Source organism: Vitis vinifera, chromosome 5 (assembly GCF_030704535.1).
Source record: "Vitis vinifera cultivar Pinot Noir 40024 chromosome 5, ASM3070453v1".
Classification (NCBI taxonomy): Eukaryota; Viridiplantae; Streptophyta; class Magnoliopsida; order Vitales; family Vitaceae; genus Vitis; species Vitis vinifera.
Window position 1 is genome coordinate 2,184,060 of NC_081809.1, and position 25,972 is coordinate 2,210,031.

The window sequence follows — 25,972 nt, forward strand, 5'->3', positions numbered from 1 at the left end:
TTATAGAATTAGACATTGGTATTCATTAAATAAACGAGGGGAAGATACCAGAACACTGCACAAGACTCCATCCCTCGGTTTCACAATTTGGGGAATCAAAGGGACCTGTGACCACCTAAGAAAAGAGGACATATTTTCTTGTATACAAATAGTTACAAAACCTTGCAGCTAGGGGCGAATATCTCATCCTACACACTATACAAAAACAATTAGCCTCGTTCAATTTGCAACTCTTCCTTATCTTCTCCCTTTAATTTACAAACAACAACAATAATAAAAATTAAAAAAAAAAAAAAAAAAAACTAGCCAACCAAGGCATGGTACTTTCATGGATCCTCTCTCATATCTGGCCTTTCTCCTGGCCTGCAAAGCCAGCTGAGCATCCCTCTCCCACTCAAATTCCCTGCAATCTGCTCCTTGCAATAAAGAAACCTTCTCCAGGTACTGGTCTGAGATCTTATATGCATCCAACTCCTCTTCCAGACCCTTTTTGTCTTCCTTGAACTCACCCCCATCCTTTCTTGTCTTGTCGAGCATGATCAGCTGCAGATGCTGTACCAGCTGGACCTTTGGCCCTTTCAGATGCCTCCTCTGAAGCATCAACAAGCTTCTTTACTTCTATCTCCACCCGCAAAGTCCCATACCTCTGCAATCTGTGACATGGGGAGGAAAAAAAACAAAAAACAAATACAACTGTCATATGGTTCACAGAACCAGTGAAAGGTTATACCATTAAGGCGTTCAAATGAATTTCAAATTTATCATTTTTGAAGCTATGCCAAACAAATTTTAGTTCACCTCAATGCTTGGGTATTAAAGCATATGCAGTTTTTGAACTAGGAGTAAATCCCACTGAGATCATACTGATAAGATGTCAAGATAGGAAATTAAATAAATTAGCTTAACTATTACTGTTTGTCTTCATTATTTAAGTTGAATCCTTAACCCACCAGGAACAAGCACCAACCAAGCCTGAGTTTTTTCTTTTTCTTTCTTTCTTTTTTTTTTTTCCTTTTTTGGGTCAATTAAATTGATTGTAACCAGGAAGCCAATTCACCAAGCTAGGGAAGCATGTAGCAGTACAAGTGATACAATAAGCTTACTTCAACTTTTCCTCTGCCTGAAGCAGCTGCTGCAGCATCCTAACTGCGGAAAGAGCAGCAGCAGCAAGTCTCTTCACCTCATCATTGGTGCTATTCTCTGTAACACTAGATCCCTTCTGTTGTACATCTTGCTGAAGATAAACTCTCTTCTTTGGCCCCAGGCCCATATAAATGTCATACACCTGTATCATAAAATTAAGGTAAAAGACAGAAGTCTGGCCAACCATTCCCAAATGAACAGGATAATCAGAAAATCCTCACAGTCGAAGTTCTGTTCACAGTTGAACTGGGTTTGTTTGTAAAAGATTTGAGCACCTTAACAGATACTCCTTTATTCATTTGCTCCCACACAGCATCTACCTGAGATTCTCTTTTTAGCAGAATGAAGTGGCTTGTCAGCTATCTTATGTGGCATTACTAATCCTTAGCTTTGATAATGAAAACATCAATAAAAAGAATTAAGTCTCAAGAAACAGCTTACACTCTTACCACTTTCTTCAGGTTGTGCCTCTGAGTTTGAAATAGCTGCAACTTCTTTGACAGTCTCCATTGATAACTTATTCTTCTTTTCCAAAGCACCTGAAACACATAGTTCAACCAGTAAAGAAGAGACGCAGAAACCACAATGAATACATAAGGCACCACAGTCAATGGGCCTACCTTGAAAATCAAAATTGTGAAAAGTTTGGGATGAACGGATTATTTTACCATATATTGCTTAAGAAGAAAAAAATATATTTTAGTGATTTATTTCAAAATATATATAAATTTACTTTTACAAATGGATGCTCTACACCCACATGCAAAATGGTCTACATTCTAAAATCATCTAATCATTTTGATTCTTAGGCTCTTACAGCCCAGGCAACTTGCAAGTTGAGGAGCACTGCGCCATAGGCCAGCCTAATAAGGAATCAAGGATCATCAAACTGTACACCACACCATGTCAGATATGTCGCATGTACACTAGAATTTTTGAGTAGCATTTTGGCAGACATATCTTTATGACCACCTAGAGCCTATTGCTTAACTAACTAGGCATCACCACACTACCACTACTTGGCTCACACCTAACATAGCAGAGTTGGAGGTCCACATTGGCAAAGCATTCTCTTTGCCAAATCTGGACACTTAAATTCTTATCCTTCAAAAGCTCAATTATCACAAGGATGTTGTCAATCATCCTTTCTCTTTCTCCAAAACAACACCACTGATTACAAGTTATAAGCTCCGTATCATACCCATCCTCATCCATCATCTTGCCCAAGACACCCTCCTTATCCTAATAAGCTTGTGACACAATAGACAATGCCCACATCAGCTATTGCAGAAAGTCTGTATCAGCTTATTGAAAAAAGAAGGAAGTCATAGTCTTTATAAGAAAATCAATAGAGGCACAGAAGGGGTAAGGTAAACGATATCAAGGATCCACAAATTGTTGTAAACTAGTATATCTATAATGTAAATCCTCTGTGGGATTGAACAGTAAAAAAGTGAAGGCTTAATATATGAATTTGAAGCAAACAGCATGCCAATTCAGATAACTGATTTATAGGCAAACAGAAGATATGGTAAACAGTTCCAATTCTTTGGTCATAGCCATTGAAGTCAACATTCGTCGATTGATATGCACACTTATGTGTGCTGCTTGCAACTCACAAGGGCAGAAAGGACCAAACTCCAGGGCTTGTGCAAAAGCTTTAATGGGTGTCTTCCGGGTCGGATCTTAAATGGGTCTATGAGGGCAATATTGTCCATCTACTATTCACTTCCTCATAAAGTAATTTTATAAAGGGGAAATGTTAAAGAGAATTTGTTAAATGGGCCTCCCAATCTCTCTCCACCCTGCATATATATTTTTTTAAATGACATATAAATATAAAAGGGCAAAAATATCCGCTTCTTCATTTCTTCTTTCCCTTCTTCCATTTCATTTTTTAAGAAAAAGAAAAAGAAAAAGAAAAAAAAAGTAGAGGTGGTGGTGGCGACCAAGGAGGACCACCATTGCCACTTTTTGTTTTCTTTTTTTACTTCATGAAGAGAGAAAGTGGAGGTAGGATTAGTTTCAGTGGAGCAAAGAACATAAGGATATTTTTATCCTTTTTTTTTTTTTTTTGATAGGTGAAAGCAATTATATTAAAAAGAGAAGAGTATACACAATGTATACAAGCAACCAAAAAAACAAAAAAGCGTGGAAACACAAAAATAAGCACCCACACCCTACAGAGTTCCTAACCAATCCACAAAATCAAGCATCGACATGGAGCCATCCCCAATATATAGTCTTACCCAATCCTAAAATAGATACAAAAACGAACTTTTAAAAAAATGAATAGAACATTCACAAGTCTCAAAAGCTCTCCTATTTTTCTCCCTCTAAATAATCCAAAAAAGACATAAAGGAACAACCTTTCAAGCCTTTTTCCTTTTTCTACCAACAAAAAAGCCTCCCCAACTCAAGAGCAAACCTCACACCGAGGAGTGCATCACCCACCATACACCAAATAAAGCAAAAATCAGCAGTCACGACTTATGAGCTTTCGGACATTGAAGAAGATATGTTAGGGAAGGAAGCAAATAAAATGGGTATATTTAGCATTGTCATATGAAAATTTATTTATCGATAATCCATAGATATTGTAGATTTCTTATATATATATATATGTGTGTGTGTGTGTGTGTGTGTAGAAGAGAAGAGGGATTGAAGAATAAAAGGTAAAAATTCTTCTTCTTGATTATTCTGCACAGAGAAATGTACATATATATATATATATATATATATATATACAAAAATCCAAAAACCTAAATTTAAGGACCTTCTCAACTCAATTACAACAAAATCTCATTGATTACAAGATTGCCTAATTCTCTATTTAGAATCACATCTTTATTAATTTCAATATTCCACAGTCCTCCTCAAGCTGCTAAATAGATGTTTTCCATTCCCAACTTGAATATACTTACTTGAAACTTTGTACTGCTTAAACATTTTGTGAGTATATCTACAAGTTGGCGGTCAGTGGATACATAAGGGGTACAAATCAATCCACTATCTAGTTTCTCTTTGATAAAATGCCTATCAATTTCTATGTGTTTCATTCCATCGTGTAGCATTGTATTATGTGCAATACTGATTGTAGATTTATTGTTGCATTAAAGTCTCATTGGCCTATCCCATTTCATCTTTAAATCTTCCAAAATAATTTTCAACCATAGTAGTTCACAGACTCCTTGGGCTAAATTATGTTTATGCACTAGATCTTGCTACCAAACTCTGTTTCTTATTTCTCTATGTCACCAAATTCCCACAATACCCAATAGTTGATCTTCTATCAAACACAAATCAAGCATAATCTGCATTTTTGTATGCTTCAAGTACTAGTCCCGAACTTCATTTAAACAGCATGTCATTTCCTAGAGGCCCCTTAAGGTACTGTAGTACACGATTAGCAGCTTGCAGATGAACCTCTTTTGGATTGTGCATAAATTGGCTAATCACACTCACAGTAGATGCTATATCCGGGCTCATTTTTGTATGCTTCAAGTACTAGTCCCGAACTTCATTTAAACAGCATGTCATTTCCTAGAGGCCCCTTAAGGTACTGTAGTACACGATTAGCAGCTTGCAGATGAACCTCTTTTGGATTGTGCATAAATTGGCTAATCACACTCACAGTAGATGCTATATCCGGGCTCGCGTGAGAGATATAAATGAGTCTTCCTACCAAACGTTGATGCATCTCTCTATCTACCACAATATCTTCCTCAGTCTCTCCAAGCTTATGATTAAGATCTATTGGTGTGCTTGTTGGTTTACACGTCAACTTCCCTGTTTCCCTGAGAAGGTCTATTACATATTCCTTGCTTTTAGTGCAAATAACAAGTCTGGATGTATCAACCAATCCATAACCAAGCCTCTTGCCACAAGTCCAACCTGTGGTTGGTGGAAACAATGTGATGACTTGGTTTGCCTCATGGATTGTGAATGTCGTTAACGAAGAACATGCAAGAGATGTCATTTATGTAGACACAACAAGAGACCTATGGATTGATTCACAATAAATTAAAGCATTAGAGGGTCAAAACATAGACTCTTACATCTTTGCCTCAAAATAAAAAAGCAATGGGATGCAAGTAGGCTTATAAAATTAAGCATAATCCAAATGGTGCCATTGAATGTTACAAGGTTCACTTAGTAGCTAAGGGTTATAATCAACAAGAAGAAATTGATTACCAAGAGACTTCCGCCCTAGTTGCTAAGCTCACAACCATGCATTGCTCACTTGCTATTGTTGCAATTCAAAATTGGCATCTTCACCAACTTGACATCAACAATGTTTTTCTTTAGGAAGACTTAGATGAAAAGATATACATGTAACTCCCACTAGAACTGAAAATATGGTTTACAAACTTCAAAATCCCTTTAGAACCTTAAGCAAGCTTCGTAACAATGGTTTGCCAAACTATCAACCACATCGATGTCTACAAGTTACAAGCAATCCAAGGCAAATTACTCCCTGTTCACTTAAGCTTCAAATAACTCCTTCACAATCATTCTTGTCTCTGTTGATGATATAATTATTGCAAGTAATTATATTGAAGGAATTAAGGTGATCAAGGAAAATCTACATGGAAATTTCACACTAAAAAATCTTGGAATCTTCAAGTACTTCCTCCACATTGAAGGGGCATGTTCCAACTTCTAAAAACGAGATTTATTTAAGTCAACAAAAATATACTCAAGAATTATTCAAAGGGTTTCGTCTCCTTGGAACATGTTCTTCATAAACTCCTATGGAGCCAACTCTGAAATTAAGTAAATAAAATGGAGAACCTTTGTTAGATGCTTCTTGTTATAGGCGTTTGATAGAAAGGTTGCTTTATCTCATAGATGCAATCAATGATATCACGCTCATCAGTAGAAGCAAAATATTGTGCAATGACTACCACTTGCTATTAGATTAATTGGTTACATTATTTACTTGCAGATTTTAGAGTTCAATACCCTCACCCAATGCATCTATATTGTGACAACAAGGCAGCTTTACAGATTGTTGCTAATCTAACTTTCCATGAACGAACTAAGCACATTGAAATTGATTGAAACATGGTTTGTGAAACGATTCAAAACAAAATTGTCTGTACTCAATTTGTTCGATCACAACGACAATCAGCTAATATTTTCATGAAATCTCTTGGTATAGATCTTCTCCATTGCTTGCTTTCTAAAATGGGTGTTCATGATCTCCAGATGCCATCTTGAAGGGTAGATATGGAAGATATGGAGTTGATTCTTTCCCTTGATTCTCCTTGAGCTTCTCCTTGATATCAACCCAGTATTTTATACTAATTTGTTTCTTTATTTCATTTATTTAGTTTCCTCCGTTTCCTTATTTCTTTCATTTAGTTTCCATGTATATACCTTTGTACGAATAGTATATAAACCAATGTAATCGTTTAGAAATTGATTTAGCAATTGAATATAATTGAAAGAGATCAACATGCTGTGAAGTTGAATGCGTTACCTGTACAATCTCTAACATCAAGCTCTTGGCAATTTGCAGGTCTCGTTTCTCCAATGGAATCAAGGATTCTTCCAGTGCCAAATAAGTGAAATCAATATTTGCAATGTAAGAAGACATCTCCACTGCACTAGTTACAAGAAGCAAATATATATATACTATGCCATCACTAGAATTGAGAATCAATAATTATTTATCTTTTCACTAGCAATGTGATAAAAAGACATTGTACTTTCAAAAACTCTTCCATCTAAATCCCCTGTAGACATGATTCAGCATAAACAATGCTTGTTTTAATGCAACAGGCATTTCCACTACAAGATTCAGAAACAAAAATAAAGTTCCAAACTACATCTATAAACAACATGACGGATCCAGGACCCAAGAAAATGGCATAGCAATTGATCAACTTTAGCATTTTGTGTTTGTTAGGAATCTTTTTTTTTTTTTGTGTCTTTTTGATAGGAAAACAAAAGCATATTATAGCTATAGGAGAAGATACAAGAAAGATGAGGTAAGGCACACTAAAGTATATAGGGAGTATACAAAAGGCGATGAGCAAAAAGAGAGATGAAAGAAGAGTACAACACCCACCCCCAATTAATTATCCCCTAAAAAATCAACCAAATTCATCATAGACATAGAAGACCCATCTAAATGAAGTATAATACCTTCCAGGAAATTATGCATTAAAGAGGATTTAGGCAATTTTTCCGAAAATTCCACATAAAGCATAATTGTTCTGAAATTATGCTAAAGATGAATATTGTGTTTAAAGATGTTGTATTTTCTTTATTTTGGAAGTTGTTTGAGGTTTTTAGGAATAAAATGTGAGTCTCTATGCATCTAGGACCCAAGAAAACGGCATAACAATTGATCAACTTTAGTAGTTTTAAGTCTATTAGAAATCTTGTGTTTAATGATGTTGTATTTTTGAGATTTTGGAAGTTCTTTGTGCTTTTTAGAAATAAAATTTGAGGTTGTATGGTTCACTTTGTTCAATCTCAAGCTTAACAGTTGATCAACAGAAGTCATAACTGGTCTAGCGTCCAACAAACCAATTGCTTCCAGCAGATAAGCACCATATTCCTTTAGACAATATGAATTCCATTATTTAGTACAACAATATGATCACCTTGGAAAGTACTGGATTTAACAAAGATCTTTCGCATCAAAAGAGCTTGTCCAGATGAGTCTCCACATGAGTCCAGCCAGTTCGGTTGCTCTTTTGATAACAATATCATAAACATGCATAAGCAAAATAAACCACTCTACCTCTCAAATAGAAAAGTACAATGATCTGAGGAGGTCATGGAGAAAAAACATTTCAGATGTCCAGCAAGTGAAAGGCCAACAAGGTATTCTCTGCATTTGCAAGAGCTAATGCCAAGAGCAACCTATGCAACAAAAATATCAGTTTTGAACTAACTATTACTAGCAAGGTAAAATGAATAGAACTCATTGAATTCATAGCCTTTAATTTTTATTTTATTTTTTTTGATAAGTGAATTCATCGCCTTTAATATATTTTACAAAATTATTATTCTTAGTTTTGATTAACTATGAATGGTATCTAAAAAAGTAGAATTGCTGATGCTCAATTTTGAGTTCTTACTGAATTCAATAGCAAACCAAGTGCACCTTCTCAAACACCACCATCATATGCTTTAACTGCAGAGTCATCCTCTTGAGTAAAATGAGGGAAAGAAAATCTTGGATTTTATTTTCATGCTGATCAAGTGTCCCGGGGACTCCACGTCACAACAGTAATAACATATGACTTTTTTTCTTTTTTTCTTTTTTTAAATTTTATTTTATTGCCTATCGTTTAAAAAAACATGATCCAGAACTCTCATAATCCTCCACTGTTTGCTGAGAAAAATAAGGAAATGATTAAAAACACACAGAAGCAAAGTTTGAACCTAGCATGTAACTATTTTCTTCCCCTATTAGCCAAAAGATCCAGTAAAAAAAAAATTAAAGATTTTTCCCATTACCCAAATCCCAAACTATGTCAAAAATCCTTTATTAAAAAGTGTAATTTTCCAACACTTTCTGGGCAAGAAAACAGAAAATAACATTTCTGGAAAATCCAGACTTCTGGAGAAAACAGAAATCTACCTGTTCCATCGTCACTGATGACAAGCAGCTTGAAAGCTCAGGTAATCAACAACTCATTGATTGGGAAGCTCCAAAACCAAAATGAACAATCAAAAATAGAAGCTGATCAGATCTTAAAAAAATCAGAGACAAAAAAAAAAAAAAAAAAAATCATAACCCTAGATTGAAAATGAAAGATGAGAGGGAAAGGGAGGCCACCATTTGAAGGACAAGAGAGAGAGTGAGAATTTGAACCCAACCCCATCAAACCACCTTCTCTTGGGTAGGTTTCCAAAACCAAGGGTTGTGGAGCTTCTCGAGGGTGACCTTATGAAGACGATACAAGTAAGAGCTAGATGTAGCTGTTGGTGAAGTTCCTGGCAACAGCTCTTGGTTTGCTTGCCAGCAGCAGCCCTTTGCAATTGGAGTGGCGAGTGCAGTTTCAGGTGGAAGATCTGCGACAGCTGAGTATGGACATAGGGTAGGAAACGTTGGGTATTTTTTTACTTGGGAAAATAAGGGTAATTTATATACCAAACAGAAGATGGCGCTTTTAAAGAGCACCAATGTTAAGCTCATCTTGAAATGACGTTCCAGAAGCGCCATTATCTCAAAATGTTATTGGTTCTTCCTATAAAGCACCAATATACAAGCATCAGCAATAATCATTTTTTAGTAATCAATTATCATGCTTTTTACAAGCACTAGGAAATCAAGTGTCATTAATTTAATTTTTTGTAGTAGCCTGCATAATACTTTTCTTGTGCAACACAAAATTCATATATTCGAGATTCATATCTAGATCCAAAACTACCACATATCAAAATTCAAACTCATCTCAAAGTGACAATCTGAAGATTATACTGGATGATTTCAAGCATGGTGACCAAATATTCATTTTAAACGACTGGTGTTGTACAAGTAGAAAGTCTGATGAATCAAGTAGCTATTTCCTATTTCACTTTCAGGTTGCCCAAGACATATGAGAAATGTGATTTGCTTCACTTGAGGTCTCCTAGGTACTTTCAGTGAGGGATATTCTACGGAGTTGGCATGTAATTAAATTCATAAGAAGGAATGAAGAAAGGCTCATATGAGATTATTGTGGTGCCTTGGAAAACAGTGTCAGTCAATTTTTGAAAAGAATAAAAACATATGACAGCAAGCTTGCTGAATCTAATTTGTGATCTGGGCATGTGGATTGAAACGCATTTGAAGAGTAGGAGACAGTTTTAAGCTTCATTGATAGTTTGGGTAGGTTATGGCGTTAAGGGGTTCTTTGCCCTGTGTTGAGGATGCTTCCCTTTTTTTGCCTTTGATTTTGTGTGCGCTTTGGTTTGGGTAATCCTTGTCTGCGCTCAATATACTCGTGCAACCTTATGGCATTCTTTAGCAAATTTACTAATAAGAGCTGCTACCCTTGATAAGGGTAGGATTTCCATATAACCGGGGAATCCTTGTTTCTCTACCTCTCATGCAATACTTGATTGTTCAAGCCAGTTTATTAGATCTTATGTTAATGACAAATGAAAAACCAATTGATCATAACAACAGGTTATCTTTACCTTCCCAAATGTATCATGCAATCCATCCTCAACAACAAAGTAAAAAGTTTTGAGTCCAAACGGGATTCAAGCTATCATTCACAACCTGAAAGCATAAAAAAAAAAAAAACCAAAAATTAAGTAAACCCATAATCTGCATAGTGAGATAAAGTTACTTCCAATATAAGAATTTCAGGACACAACATTTATGCAAGAGCTCAGGTGACCTTCCCATTCAACACCTATGGGTGTCATCTCCTTTTAAGTGTTTGTGCATTATGATGCCCCACAGGTCCAAGGAAAAAAAAAAGAAGCAAAGCTTCTTCAAAATAGAAAGTAGAAGCACCTTTAGAATACTCCCAACATAAAAGAAAAACCAAAAGAATCTCAGCTAGGACAGTCAAACCCTTACCCTAGTTTTGCTCCTAGTAACTAATTTTTTCAAGATAAGTAAAGCATAGAGATCTCTTTTCCCATTAGACATACCACAGGTAACACTTCTGCAGATATCACCTTAAGAATCTCCACTTGTAAGAATCTCCAAGGATGTCATTGAAAATTAAGGGGCAAAAGGGTTGGCAAACCCATTCTCCATGCTAAAAGGAACATAGAAAAGCTCTGGTGCACAAAAATGAAAACCAAATGAATAAAAAAGCTGAGACAATTTTTTTTTTGATAAGTAAGCAAAGATATTGTATTAAAAAGAGACGCTAAAATAGCAGCTCAAGATATATAAGAACAAGATACAGTCACCCCCTTACAATTGTAACCAAAAAGAAAACTGTCCAAACAAGATGTACAAAAAAAAAAAAAACAGCACCCCCCCACCCCCAACAAGAACTCATCCAATCAATGAAATCTATTAACGTCGAAAGACCATCTTCTATAGACAGTTTGGTCTCCGACCAAAGTGAAAAAACAAAAGAAGTTTTCAGTTTTTGCACCCCATCTTTAAAGGCAATTCTGTTTCTAGTCTTTCAAACAGACCAAAACAAGCACAGAGGGCCTGCTTTTCACACTGTTCTGCGCTTTTTGCCCACCCAAGCTTCATCCTAACCCAAAAAGGGTCTCCCTTACTAAAGAAGGGAACACCCAACACACACCGAATAGGGTAAAAAACAGTTTCCACACCTCCCTCGTTGTTTTGCAATGGAGGAGAAGATGGTCAATAGACTCCTCATAAACTTGGCACAAAAAGCATCTATTTACTAAAGCCCATCCTCTCTTTTGAATTTGGTCTAAAATTAGAATTTTTCCAATGAGGCTTCTCAAGCAAAGAAACTAATTTTTTCCTACACCCAAGAGTTCCAGATTATCTTCATTGGGAAGCACACTGATGAATTAGGCTCTAAGACTTTGTAAAGGGGCTTTATTGAAAAGTTGTCATCTTTGGACTCCAACCACCTCACCCCATCCTCCTCATCCAACATCACTTTTTCCCCACACAATTGCCCCAGCAGGTTCTCCACCTCATCCAGCTCCCAATCATTGAAAAGCTTAGTAAAACCAGGGTTCCAACTCTCCACCCCCCACCCTTTTCCCCACTTGCTAAAACAGTCCATAAATCACTTACCTAAGCCTGGCTGCAGCTAACGCAGATAAGAAGGGGAAAGAATCCCACAACAGTGAGGTTCCACACCACTTGTCCTTCTAAAAGCTCACCCTTGGGCCATTACCCACCACAAAAGATATTCTAGAGCTAACAAGGTAGCTAAGTTTCCTAATTTATTTCCACAACCCTACTTCATGCCCCTCCCTAACCTCATGGGGGCACCACCCACCTTGATCCTCCACATATTTCCCCCTTATAACCTGGTTCCAAAAAGTCTCCATTTCATTTGCAAAACGTCACGTCCATTTACCAAGGAAAGTCTTGTTGAGCGTAGCAACACTCTTAACCCTCAACCCCCCTTTACTTTTATGTGAACAAACTGTTGACCACCTCACTAAATGAGGTTTTCGCTCAAGAGCTGCACCTCCCCAAATAAAATCCCTCTAAATCTTCTCCAATCTCATTTTAACCACTTTTGGCAAATGGAGGTTGGACATAAAATAAATAGGCAGGTTGGACAAGGCACTACAAATCAATGTAATTCTCCCACTCTTAGAGATATATTGTCGCTTCCACATGGCCAACCTTTTGCGGAATATTTCCTCAATACCATCCCAAGCTGCCACGGAGTTAAAAGAAGCCCCCAAAGGCATCCCAAAGTAATTAGAAGGTAAACTACCCACCTTGCAGCCCAGCTCACAAACCAAATCATCCACGTTCTCCATCCTTCCCACAAGGATCAGCTCACTTTTATCCAAATTAACCTTCAAACAAGAGATTGCCTCAAATTAACCTTCAAAAAAAGTGAGTCAATTGAAACAAATAAGAAATAAATGTTTTGGATATCATCACCAACTATCTTGCCTAAAAGAGCTTCATGTCACATAAAGGATCACATCGAAATTGTTGATGCAAAGTTCTAAGGTTCATAACAGAGCCATCTAGATCATGACACTTAAGTCATTGGTAGATGAACTGCAATAATTTCAACTTGTACCAATTAGCACAAAAAAAAAAACATAGGAACCCTCATTTCAACAAAAAACAAATATTTAGAAAATAGACACATAGTAGACCCACAGGATGCATGAAGTAAAATCTAAAAACAGGAGAATTGATGGATGAGAAAGTTGGTTGACATTATAAACCATAAATAAAGCCTCAAATGCATATTGTCTATGATTATAATAGCAAAAAAAAATACAAAAGGTAGATAATTATGTTCAATGAAAGCGACAATCTACCATAGTTATAGGAAATACTTCAACCCAATGTCCACATTAGTCTCAATCACCATGAAAATTTTTCCAATACTCATCATCAAGTTGTATCAATAATCTTCCTCGAGAGAGATAAAAAGAAAGCGATTTGCATTGAGAGAGATAAAAAGAAACAATATGATTGAAGGGTGTGTGTAGGCCTAAGTATGCACACTCATCCTCTCTCCTTAACCAATATGATTGTAAAACTAGTCATATACTTTTTTTCCTTTCTTTTTTCTTTTTTGAAAAGTACCTCATCTACTATGAAACATTATTATTAATATAAATACTCCCCAAATGATATGAGGCAAAAGTACATCCATATCCAATTTGGGAAACAAATGATAGCTCTAACAATTCAAATTCCAAACCAATATTATTGGTTCCAACCTCATCTCAAATCCATGAAAGTAGGGGCATGGCTCTTACCTTTTTTTCAATAATTGAGAAATTTAAAACCATTTATCACTAATACTACTGTGATGTTGGTAAAATAACTAAAAAAATATAAAAATATAAACTCCCAAAGTCGCCTCAATTTTTTCTTAACCTGAATTTGCATGTTCGTATCATATAATTCTTCAACCTATCTATAAGGATTAGACAAAAACTGACAAAAGGTTAGAAACCCTATAAAATCAGGGTAAAAAACTAACTAGGAAATTGCTTCAGATGAGTAGGAATAATTAATAAATAGTATGAAACTTGAGATAGCTGAAGACCAAAAATATTGCACCAACATGGAGTCTTATGTCTTAGGTGGAATCTTCCATTTCATTTGTAGGAACCATAATAAATTTAAAAGAAAGTTAACTACAAACAAAAATAGGAATCAGAATCCCTAGAAATAAAAATTGAGACCCCAAGAGAAGTACCCTTGAGAATCCTAGCAAATAGCTTCCCAACCAATAGAATCAAACTAACAGAACATTGCTCTTGTTAAACGTACCTAGTCCAAAGCGTCGATCCCACAAAAATCTCTCTATTGTCCAGAGTGTCCTCTTCCTTCCACCGACTCAACTTCTTGCCAGAAACCTTTAGTTTCAGTTATCTTATTCCGGGTTATATCCAAAACTATAATTTAATATAACACAATAAAGAAAATTAAAGTGCAATAACCTAAATCTAAAGGCTTTGGAACTTTATGAAATTGTTTCGACTGTCTCTTACCTCTGCAAATTGCAATTCAGGAAAGCCCAGTGTCGGATTTTACATGAATCTCCCATTGAAGCCCAAAACGTACCCAATTTCGACATCTTCGATTAAACCCTATAAATGATTAATTAAAAACCCTGTAGACCCCCATTTTGGGGGCTTATTTTTCTCACTTTTCTGCAGACTTTTCTTACCAGGTGGAGGGCTCTCAAGGAGCCACGTGTTGATTCATGGTTGGCTGGTGAGGAATCAGGCTAGTGGTTTGGAGAACCAAAGAGGGTTGGACACGTATGAGAGTATATTCTGGGGTGGTTTGAAAGAAATGAAAAAAAAAAAAAAAGTTGCAGGCGGTTGCAAAGGAAGGAGGAGCGTATTTTGTTTGTTAAGAGAGAGATGCGATATTTTTTCTGGGCTGGTTACAGGGAGGTGAGGAGGATTTGGTTGCTGTTATATAGAGATATTGAGATACTTGGGGGAAGAAAAGCCTGAGCTGAGAGGAGAAAGACAGAACTGTGAGAGGAAAGAACAAAGTAGAGAATTACAAGAGGAGCAAAAGCACAGCTGGAAGCTAACCCACTCTTGGCTTGAAAGAAGCATTCCAGGTATGATCATTCGTGAGTTCCTTATTTCTCATTTCCACCTTGATTAACTCTCACTTTCAGTATTTCTTATGAGTATTTGGTTTATTGATTGGTGTGGATATTATAGGCCACTCGTTAGTTTTGTGGGGCTCTGGGTATGCATGCTCTGTTTTTAGATTTATTTTTGCTGTTTTTGACTTCTCTTGAAAATATCTGATGTTGTATTCCTTCCCATAACTTGATCAAAACTATGCTTTCATTTCCTCCGGATTCCACTACTCAAAGCTCTTTGACGATCCATGGCATAGAGCTAAGCTTATACTCTGTTTTTATTATGTTTTCTTTCTTCCCTGGTTATTGCACTGTTTCTTGTTGAGGGTGGAGTGTTGTCTGCAATAACCAAGCTGTTGGGATTCAATGAGTGTGGTCATGAGGGGAAATGAACTCAATAGGGGATTTCTGTGATTGTATCTGTGCTTCAATCTATTGGTTCAAAATGGTGGCCACGGAATTGCATTGGAGTTTTGTGTTCGTGTTTGGTTTGCCATCTGGGTCTGATAAGATATATGCTGGTAGTGAAGATGAGAATGAGGATTTGAGACATCTCATTTTTTTCCTAGAATTCTTAGTGACTGCAGCCAGTTCAGTTAGGCATGGGGAAGGAAAAGCAAGTTCTGTAGGTTTCGATACACGGACAGTCAGAAAGGTCATGGCATGTACTCCATTCGGTGAAGGCTTTGGTGTCGATACCTCGCGCTCCTGGTGTTTCACGTAGTTGTTGAATAGATGGACACGCGATCTCAACCCACAAAGGTTCTTGATTCAATCGTTATACCTACAAAAGGCATCCAGACAGGGTGTTCGGACGTACCCTCCGATGGTTTTGTTAGCCATGGTTAGAGAGAGAGATATAAATCAGTTGGCCTTTTTCTAGGTATCAGGAGGTTACCTTCCTCTTCGTGTGAAGGTTTATATATAGTGTTAGGAGTATTGTTCCTCTCATTAATGGTGAGGAGATATTTTATGTTTGTCATAATGACATTCGGAGGCAGCATGGTCATCACCACCCTACTGGCGGCTGTCAAAAACCGTGGTAGGTGATGCTACTGTCAGAGATCGTGGGAAGTGATCATGTAGAATGATCGTGAGAAGTGACTTGTTGTCACCTCAACTCGTCCTTTCACTCTGTAGGTGATAGGACGTGGGCCATGGCTGGTTTGTTGCGATAGCGTGTAAGACTCGCTTTACTTTAGTCAATGATCCGGACAATTATATCCGGATAGCCATGCTGGTTATCCGGATGTATTGTGGAGCGGACGTATTTATGGAAGCCGTCCGGATGTCTATGCTTTGTAAGCGTCGTTTGCTCTTCCTTGAGGCAGTCCGGATATAAAAAGTGCGCCATGTGTGCTTTATAGGAAGGTCCGGATGAGGGTGACCCGGATGACAATGCGTGTCATGCGTCACTGTAAGAAACGTGTCACTGCAAGATGCGTGTCACGTGTCCTCAGAGGGTGGGGTCCCTACATTGGGGTCATCCATTTAGATGAAGGACGGGGGCTTTTTTCATTTTTTTCACTCTTCAGTTTTTAGAAATGCAAAGAATGATGAGAGCTTGATTATGCAAGGTTTCTATTCCGGTTTTATTACCTGCAGAATTGGGTGTTTATATTATGACAGTATCACAGCATTTGTCATCAATTGGAATCCAAGAGTTCTCAATGCAGGCCGATAAGTTGTTGCCTTTGGGGGATCTCACTGGGATGACGATGCGGATACTCATGCGCTGTAAATGCAAGAAGTCTAAGAGGGGCAAAGGCTGCCATCCATGCTCTTGATAATGAGAATTTCCGGACTTTTCTCAATAGTACGGTAATTTAAAAAAGTTATGCTTAAATTATTGTAGTAGAAGAAGTTTGTGGACCCCGCATTTCGCGCTCGCTCAATGCGTTTCCCACTCGAATGGGCGAAACTCGATTTTTTATTTTATTTGAAAAATGATTTTTATTGATTAAGAAAATGACTTGGAGTCGCCACTTATTTTTTGTTTTATTTTTAAAGGGTAAACAAAATAAGAAAGAAAAACCCTAAGTGTGACTCCTTATTTTGGAAAAGGCGGTCTGTGAAAAACCGAATCGGGTTCGGGGGTCAGGTTACTTATCGGGAAGGTACGGTAAAGACCGTGCACCCCTCTAAGTCCCTAAAGTCGGGTCTCTACTAATGAGATGAAGCTGACGTGGCAGTCAACAAGAAAATCGATGAATACTCAAATCGATCATGCACAATATGAGAAGCAAAGCATGTATAAAGAATGAGCAAAATGTGAATAGATGCGTACCTGGGCGGCAATCACGAATGCGCAATCATGAAACAGGGTTAGTGAGCAATGAACAAGATATAATTAAGCGCATATCAAGGAACAGAATAAACCAATCATACATGGCAAATAAATTAGTCAAACAATCAATTAGTCGTGAAGTAACGTATGTAGGGCCCCCACCAAAGCCCGTTTATTTTTGCATGAATTAATTCCATAAATTCCATTATTCGGAATTACGGAATTTAATTCTTGCTTATTTTAAATCATTTTAAAATCATGAAAAAATTCGAAAGCTGCTCGCCGAAAAGAAAATGGCGGCCAAATTTTATTGAAATTGAGACTCTTAGGTGATCCTGAAAATTCTAAGGATGAAAGATGAGAAAATTGGAATTACTTGAAAATCAGAATTTTGAGAAAGATATTTACAAAATGGGGTTTGAGAAAACCTTTTCAAAATCAAATAAAAAGAAAACCAAGAATGTCACGTGGCCCAAAGGTGGCCCATACTAAAGATGGCCAATGCATGGCCTGGTAGGGATAGGGCCCAGTTGACTTGTGCATGCTAGGGCTGCTGATAGACACTGCCTGCAGGTCCCATACCAACAAGTCCAAGTTCCGAGTGGAGCCATTGGGAATTCCAGGTGCTTTTCTGACTGGTCACGTGACTCAGTGAGTCTGGATGGTGCATCAAATAGACTGAACTGCAGAATTGACTCGGTCCTATTCCTCACTGCTTTTCCTAAGCAGTTTATCTTCAACTTGCTTCATCAAATCATTTATTTCATGTCGTTTTGCTTGCTGATCTCGAAGCAACCTTTTAGTCTCGGCACGAGCATGTCCGTGAGCATGGAGGGTAACATAGAAAATGCCTCATTACCCATCTCAATCACCCCATGGACAACATCCTGCTCATATGGATCAGCAGGGAAGACACGTAGTTCCTCGAGCAAAGGACAGCTAGATCCAACAGCTTCCAGCCCTTTGTCTTCTACTGTATCCAGAACCCAAAGACGCTGTAGATTTGGACAGTGGGCAAGAAGCTTAGCAAGTTCACCACTTTGCAGAGCAACATCACTCAAATTCAAGAACGTCAAATTCATGCAGGCAGGGTATAGAACTGAGAGATACAGTGGAGTAGCTTCCCACAAACCAGAGAGAGTATTTAGATTCTTGCAGTTGTTGAATGCACTTTCAAGCTCTGCATACTGGCGGGTTGTGAGCTCTTGATGGAAGGACCCAGTACCAAGCTCTGTCAGTTGAGGAGCACACTCAAGCAACCTCTGTAATTGTTCCAGGGTGATATTCTTGTTAACCTTCAAGAATTTTAAAGATCTACACCTACTCACTAGTTTCTCAAGAGCATCAAAAGAGACATCACTGCTCAGATTCGCAAAATTTAGCACTTCCTGTGACGTGAAGTTTTCGGGAAAGCAACTTAACCAACCCCCACCAAGGTCATCAATGCCATTCTCCTGTATGTCAAGCTCCGTCATATTCTTGCAATGAGTAGCAATGGCGGCACTGACGATTGACGGTGATTCGGAAGCAGTCTCGGAACCGAAACTATAGAGACCGAGTTTTGCTCTTCCAGGGATCTTCCATTCCTGAAACTCCACTGAGCATCTCGCGGCCCACCACAACAAACCTCAGGTGATGAGTGAACATGGTAGAAATCCGTAAACCCCGAACTATACTTCCACCATCATCAGGATTACGAGGTCACAATACACAGCGTACATCAGCGTCGTGAAGCAATATTCAATTTTTTTTGTCATAGGCACCCATCAAAGAATCTTCTGTAAGGATTGGAGTGTTGACCAACAGTGCCCTCAGGTTCAATCGGGTAAGGCCTCAATGGATTGCATTGCACCAACTGTCGCGTACCTCTGGATGAACGCGTGAGCTGTTAATCTTGTAAGAGAACCCCAAGCAACATGCATAACGTACCCCTTCGGAATATCACAACGAGACCCACTGGTGCCCTCATCTGAATGCACCTCCGCCTCTCATTCAAGTAATGGGTATTGGACCCATGTATGCATGCAAAGATGGAGGAGTGAAGTGGTGAGAGAAAGGATGTATGGATTTAGCTGCGAATAAGGTCACGGGTATGGGAAGATGGGTGGTATGGTGGAGAGAGGAAATGATATGGTCATGGAGAGTAGAAGCATGAGTGCGAGTGGTGATGAATTTATGTATAGAGATGGGTGTGAAGGAGATTATTGATGATGAAGTTAACGAGTGAGAAGGTCATGGCCAAAAGTGGGAAGGAAAAGAAGCATAGAAGACGTGGATTAAATGGAAAGGTGCAGTGGCATGAGCACAAGAGTGGTTTAGAAGCAAATTGGGAGGGGTGTGGGCCATTCTCATCACAGTGAAGCCCATAGGATACTCTCATATCTTGGTTACAACAATTCATGTCGCAAGGAAAGCCCATGTATTCTAATTGCTTCATCAATGCTTCGGCATGACCTGTTCGACTGAGCATAAAGACAACATGATAGTATGCAGCAAACACGGTGCAGAGGAGAAATATTGAGGAAAATAGCGTGAATCAGGACTCCTCCTTCCAATATTGGCTGAAATCTGCTGACGGAGCCTCTATAACTTGACTTGTTCCAAAGTCCGATTTTGAATATGATGGGATGATCTGATGGCCCAAGGATAACAATGGGAAAACCGTCTTCAAACAAGCAGGAACTGTGACTTTCCTTCATCAATTCTCACACCTTAAAGAACCCAGAGACATGATATAAATAGGAACAAATTTGACCATCCGATGTCATAATCAACAACACCCTGGAACGACACAAAAATCCTTTCCAGAAGAAGAGAAAGTTCATCTCTCGCTATAAGCCAGGAACAGGGGAAGATAAAAGGGAGGGATAGACTGAGATAAAAAAAAAAACTAAAAAAACCAATTTAATAATAATAAAAAAAACATGATTCAGTCTTCATCTCACGACAACCAATGAGTTGGAAGAAACAGGTGGGGTGAATGAAAGAAGTTGCAAATGCAAACAAGAAACATAACTGCAAATGTCAAAAGGTCAAGACCAAGCAAACCTCAATGGAAACCAAACAAAAGAGAATGAACACATTAAGACCCTTTCAAAACAAACCAGAAAATCAACAAGAAGAACAACGTAGAACAACCCAAAAAAAAACAACATGGAACAAGGTGAATGTGAAACTTACCCCAATCTCACCTGCAACCCCTCTTCGTCCTCTGTTATCTCCTCCTTCTCCCGAAAAACCACCTTCTGGAGACCCCCTCTAGCTTGATGCCCAAGTTAGAAACCTCTCTCTCTCTAATGGAAACTCTCTCCTTCTCTCATGGAAACTCTCTCCCTCTCTCACTTTTCTCTCCTCTGATCTTGCTCCCCTCCCTTCAAAATCCTCCTAGCTCTCTGTTCTCTCTGGAAAACTCTCGCTCTCTGGTTCTTTTTCTCCTCTTTCTCAAAGCACTCTGGAATCCTCTCTATCTTGACCTCCAAGCCCAAAGGCATGCCCTGCAACCTCCAGCTCTGATTTTTCCTTCCCTTTTTCTCTCTCAGCTCCCTCCCTCATCGAAAAACTCCCTCTGGAACTCAAAAAAATCCCCCCAAAAATATCTCTCCCCCTCTCTCTATATCCAGCCTGCCCCCAACGGCCTCACATAGTTGCCTTTCTCCACTACCCTGCAGCTGCCATCCTCAATGGTTTTCAACTTTTTCTGCTGAAAGAAATCTCCACGTGTCAAGCTTCCATTGGCCATCAAAACCACTAACTTGATACCCTATCAACCAGTCTTGGAGTGACACGTGGTCATCCCAGACGATGACACTTGTCATAATCGGGCTGTAGAGATGTCTCCCCAAAATGGGGGTCTACAAAGTTATTATAAATATATGGTAGTTTTTGCCACATAGGAGAGAGGAGAGAGGAGATAGGAGATAGGAGAGAGGAGAACGGAAATTTTTTTTAAAAAAAAGGAACTCGTCTCTTCAAGAGACGAGTTCCATGAAAATATATATATATATATATATATATATAAATTCCCAAATTAAAAAAAAAAAATTCCTCAATTCCTCAAGGAAACTCGTCTCTTTAAGAAACAAGTTCCCATTAAAAAAATATATATATATTTTTAAAAAATTCACAAATTAAAAAAATAAATAAATAAATAAAAAATTGGAACTAAAGGGAACTCGTCTCTTGAAGAGATGAGTTCCCATGGAAAAAAAATATATCTTTTTTTTTAAAATATATATATATATATATATATATATATATTTTAAAAATTCCCAAATTAAAAGAAAAAAAAAAAAAAAGAATTTCCTCAAGGAACTCGTCTCTTCAAGAGACGGGTTCCCATGAAAAAAAAAGTTATTTTTAAAAAAAAAAAAATATATATATATATATATATTTTTAAAAATTCCCAAATTAAAAAAAAAAATTTCTTCAAGGGAACTCGTCTCTTAACTCGTCTCTTCATATATATATTTCATGGAAATTCCCAGGATTTTTTTTTTTTTTAATTTGGGAATTTTTTTTTCCATGGAGAATTGTTTTTTTTTTTTTTCATTTGGGAATTTAAAAAAAAAATATTTTTTTTCATGGAACTCATCTCTTGAAGAGACGAGTTCCCTTGTGGAATTTTTTTTAATTTATGATTTTTTTTTTAAATATTTTCTTTTTCTTTTTATTTGGGAATTTTTTTAAAAAATATATATATTTTTTTAAGAAACGAGTTCCCTTGAGGAAATTCTTTTTTTTTTTTTTTGGGAATTTTTTAAAATATATATATATTTTTTAAAATATATATATATTTTTTAAATATATATATATATATTTTTTTTCCATGGGAACTCGTCTCTTCAAGAGACGAGTTCCCTTGAGTAAATGGGGAATTTTTTAAAAAATATATATATTTTTTTTCATGGAACTCGTCTCTTGAAGAGACGAGTTCCCTTTTTAAAAAAAATTTATCCGTTCACCCTCTCTCCTCTCTCCTTTCTCCTCTCTCCTATGTGGCAAAAACTACCATATATTTGTAATAACTTCTTCTACTACAATAACTTAAGTATAACTTTTTTAAATTACCGTACTATAGAGAAAAGTCCTGCTCATATCCTCCTATACCATTCATCCCTATCATGCACATACCTCACCTATCATCCCCACCATCCATCGGACCCACCTTCATCTCATCTCTATTATTTTTCACGTGCATGAAGTCTCGTGTACATAGCCATCTCCATCTCATTTTTTTAATTTTTTTTTTGTCTTCATACCCATTTTACCATTCTTCATGCTCATTGTACCCACTGCTAGCTGCTTCTTCCACCCTCATATCCACCACTTTCAACTTCATCCGGCTATCCATCTCACAACTTCCCACATCCTCCTACACCATTCATATCCATCTTTCATGCCTATAAGCCTACTTCTCTCACTACCCCCACTCATCTTACCACCACACCATTTTTTCTCACCGTTCCCTTCACTTAAACTCTTTTTCATTCTCTCTCATACGCATGCAGCTAGCACGCAAGCTTATTCTCCATCTCGGCATCTTCAACACTTGGTGGCTCCACATTGAGGGATGGATTACGGTAGAGATTTCTGGGTTTTTGTGTTGCAAAGTAAGATCTTGGCATGGCAGCAAAGAGAATTAGACGAATATAGCAGGTTGATGGTATTGAAACGGCTTCAAAGGTTGCTTCTCAAGCCAAGAAATTGCCACCTTCTAGCCAAAAGAATGTTCCAGAGGCGGCTCCTAAGAAAGCTGAGTCAAGTGATAGCTCTGATGGCAGTGATTCTGATGAAGAAAAACCAACTGTTGCAAAGAATGTAGCTGCTGCAGCACCTAAAAAGAAAGTACAGTCTAGTGATAGTTCTTCTGAGACCTCTTCAGAGGAAGAAGAGGAACCACAGAAAAAACCATCACCTAAAGAAGATATCGATGAAGAGGACAGTGCTGATGAAAGTGATGAAGAGCCTCAAAAGAGAAAGTTGGAAGTTCCGACTTCAGTTTCTTCCAGTGCTGGTAAATCAAGCAGTAGCGAAGAGGAAAGCTCTGATTCAGAAGATGAGCCCTCAAAGGTACCATTGCCAAAGAAGGCTACTCAAGTGTCAAAGAAAAGCATCGGTCCTGAGGAGGATTCATCCGAGGAAGAAAGCAATGAGGAAGTGCCTTCCAAGACCCCAAAGAAGAATGACACTGATGTGGAAATGGTAGATGCCGGAGCACCCAAAAAAAAAAACCAATGCTAAGCAGACTGATTCAAAAATCTGGGAAGAAAGCTCCCAAAACCCCTGCCACTCCTCAAGTGCAGAGCACTGGAAGCAAGACACTGTTTGTTAGCAATCTATCTTTTAGTATTCAAAAAGAGGATGTTGAGCATTTCTTTAAAGATGCCGGTGAAGTTGTTGATGTCCGTTTCTCTTCAGATGCAGACGGGAGGTTCAAGGGCTTTGGTCATGTTGAGTTTGCTACTCCCGAAGCAGCACAGAAGGCTCTCAAAGTGAATGGTAAAGACTTATTGGGTCGTGCTGTCAGACTTGATTTGGCCCGTAAAAGGGGCGCATATACTCCATATAACGGAAAAGAAAGCAATTCATTCCAAAAGGGAGGGAGTCAGGCACAGACAATATTTGTTCGGGGCTAAAATAAAAGTTGCGATGAGACCAGGTTAGGAGCACCCTGGAAGAGTATTTTGGGTCTTGTGGGGAGGTTTCAAGGATTTCGATCCCTAAAGATTATGAATCCGATTCTGTTAAGGAGATTGCTGACATGGATTTCACAGATGGTAGATAATACTCAGTTGGATCTTCAAAAATGTGCTCGTGACCCTGATATATTTGACACATATACTGTTCACCATATAATAGAGACTAATCCAATGCAGACCAGCCAACAAGCCTTGTGCATTCACCAACTACCAAGTTATGCCATTTCGGGACAAAATGCCTAGGGATTTGTGATGATAATGATCTCCTATATGAAGACTTCAATGTGACTCCTGTGGCAGTAGCTCAGTTTCTTCTACAGCTGAGTATTCTCGTATTAATCCCCAGAAGGCACCTTCCTGGTTTGATCAGCATAGCACCTTTAAAAATGGACAGATTTTATTGATGGTAAGTCTCTGATAGTTTGCATGCACAGAATTCAATGGACTTAATAAATGGTGCTTCTGGTACCAGCCATGTCGCTAACGTCCAGCATGGTTCTTCCCTCCATTTTAATGGCAAGCAATCATCTCTTTGCCCCTCTTTCATTGTCTCCGAATGGCACTGATCAAAGTTTGAGGGTGTCAGGTTTGACTTAGAAGATGTGGGTCCGTTGTTGCGATTAAAAGCATTGCCAAGACAAGCTGCAGGTCTGATGATGTTGAGTTCTTGAGGGGACTAAAGACACTTTCCTCAATCGAATGCATCTGGTAGGATAATTCATCCAAATCAGTGTCAAAAGCTAAGCTCGGGTAGAAACTGTTTGCGGGACCTTGATTCTAGTGACTAGCCTAGTTAGTGAAACAGTTGCTAATATGGTAAGTGGGGGGTCAGTTTGGTTTCGATGAGGCAATCAGATGCTATCATGATTGCTTATCTGTGCTTTCCACTCGATCTGGTGCAGCCTCACTCCCTGTGATTACACTGAATGAAGGTCATGATGTAATCATGGGTGGAATCATTATGTAATCATAGATGCAACCTCACATTTTGTCCGCCAAACATTTGCTTTGGTTAGGAAGGACCATAAATGTCGTTATTGAGTGGAGGTTGACTACATGCTGGCGGAGGGCGAAATTGTCACTGGAAATCACTGGGGACAGGTATCACCAGAAGAAGAAGAGTAACCAAAGGACTTTGGTGCGGGGTATGATGTTCCATCATAACAGCAATGATTTTGACAATGGTCTTTTTGAGGCTGATTTAATTGAGAAGGATTTTGGGAACCAAATTGCTGGAATGGATAGCTTCGGGTGCTGACTTCTGCTAGAAAGAAATGCAGGTATAAAGAAAGGGACATTTGTACCATCTGGACCCACAGTAGTCACTTGGGCCTTCTCCGCTGTTGGTATTCCGTATTGGACTACTGGTGCTAACGATCCCTTGCAGCCACCCTCATTTGCTCCTTTTCAAAACTCATACGTGTCTTCATCCATCTTCATGCATGTTTTTTTTTATAAAAAAGTTGGTTTTCAAACAAATCTTGCTTTCACTCCACATTTTTTAGGCTCCAAAAATTTTTTTTTTTTCAATAAAATTTGCCGCCATTTTATTCCGAACGAGCCTCATTTTCACATCTTGCATGATTTTTTAAAATATTTTAAAATAAGCATAAATTTAATTTTGTAATTCCAAGTGATGGAATTTATGAAATTAATTTACACAAAAATAAATTAGGTTTTAGTAAGAGCCCAACATTAGAGATTTAAAAATAAATTTGAGTGAAATGCAGTGTGATATCTGATGATCTTTAGATCTATTTAGTGACATGTATAGCATATTCTATGATCATTATTATGCACTAATCACATTTCATGCTAGCGCTTTATCGATTACTGCTAAGGTATGCATCATCTCTCACTCTAATCATTCACCATGTATGCTTTGGCTTTCAGTGTGTGATCATGTTAATATCCATTAATTTTCTTACCAATTGTCATGATTGTTTCATTTTATTAGTAGAAATTTATTTTTAGGGACTTAGAGAAGTGTTATGGTTTTTACCAGTCCTTCCCGATAAGTAACCCGACTCCCGAGCTCTGATTTGGTTTTTCACAGACCACTTTTTTCAAAATAAGAAGTCACACTTAGGGTTTTTTTTCTTATTTTATTTATCCTT

The 25,972-nt window shown here is 37.9% G+C and overlaps 2 protein-coding genes and 1 non-coding gene across 3 annotated transcripts; 1 reads left to right on the forward strand and 2 right to left on the reverse strand.

Annotated features, from left to right (window-relative positions):
* LOC100853716 (uncharacterized) lies at positions 1-14,912 on the reverse strand. The gene is made up of 11 exons (XR_009465629.1): positions 14,254-14,912; positions 14,033-14,103; positions 10,756-10,887; positions 10,291-10,375; positions 8,747-9,356; positions 7,901-8,022; positions 6,629-6,696; positions 1,585-1,682; positions 1,365-1,463; positions 1,104-1,285; positions 1-653 (listed from the first exon to the last, which is right to left on the reverse strand). It is a non-coding gene; the product is annotated as an uncharacterized LOC100853716 (transcript).
* Positions 14,913-17,915: 3,003 nt separating this feature from the next.
* LOC132253737 (protein TRANSPORT INHIBITOR RESPONSE 1-like) lies at positions 17,916-18,632 on the reverse strand. Its single transcript, XM_059736658.1, has one exon. The coding sequence runs from the start codon at positions 18,630-18,632 to the stop codon at positions 17,916-17,918; it is 717 nt and encodes a 238-aa protein (XP_059592641.1).
* A 4,026-nt stretch (positions 18,633-22,658) lies between these two features.
* On the forward strand, positions 22,659-25,113 carry LOC132253738 (nucleolin 2-like). The gene is made up of 5 exons (XM_059736659.1): positions 22,659-22,766; positions 22,840-23,358; positions 23,424-23,678; positions 23,816-23,933; positions 24,872-25,113. Exons 1-5 carry the CDS (start codon positions 22,659-22,661, stop codon positions 25,111-25,113), a joined length of 1,242 nt encoding a protein of 413 aa, XP_059592642.1.
* Positions 25,114-25,972: the final 859 nt, after the last annotated feature.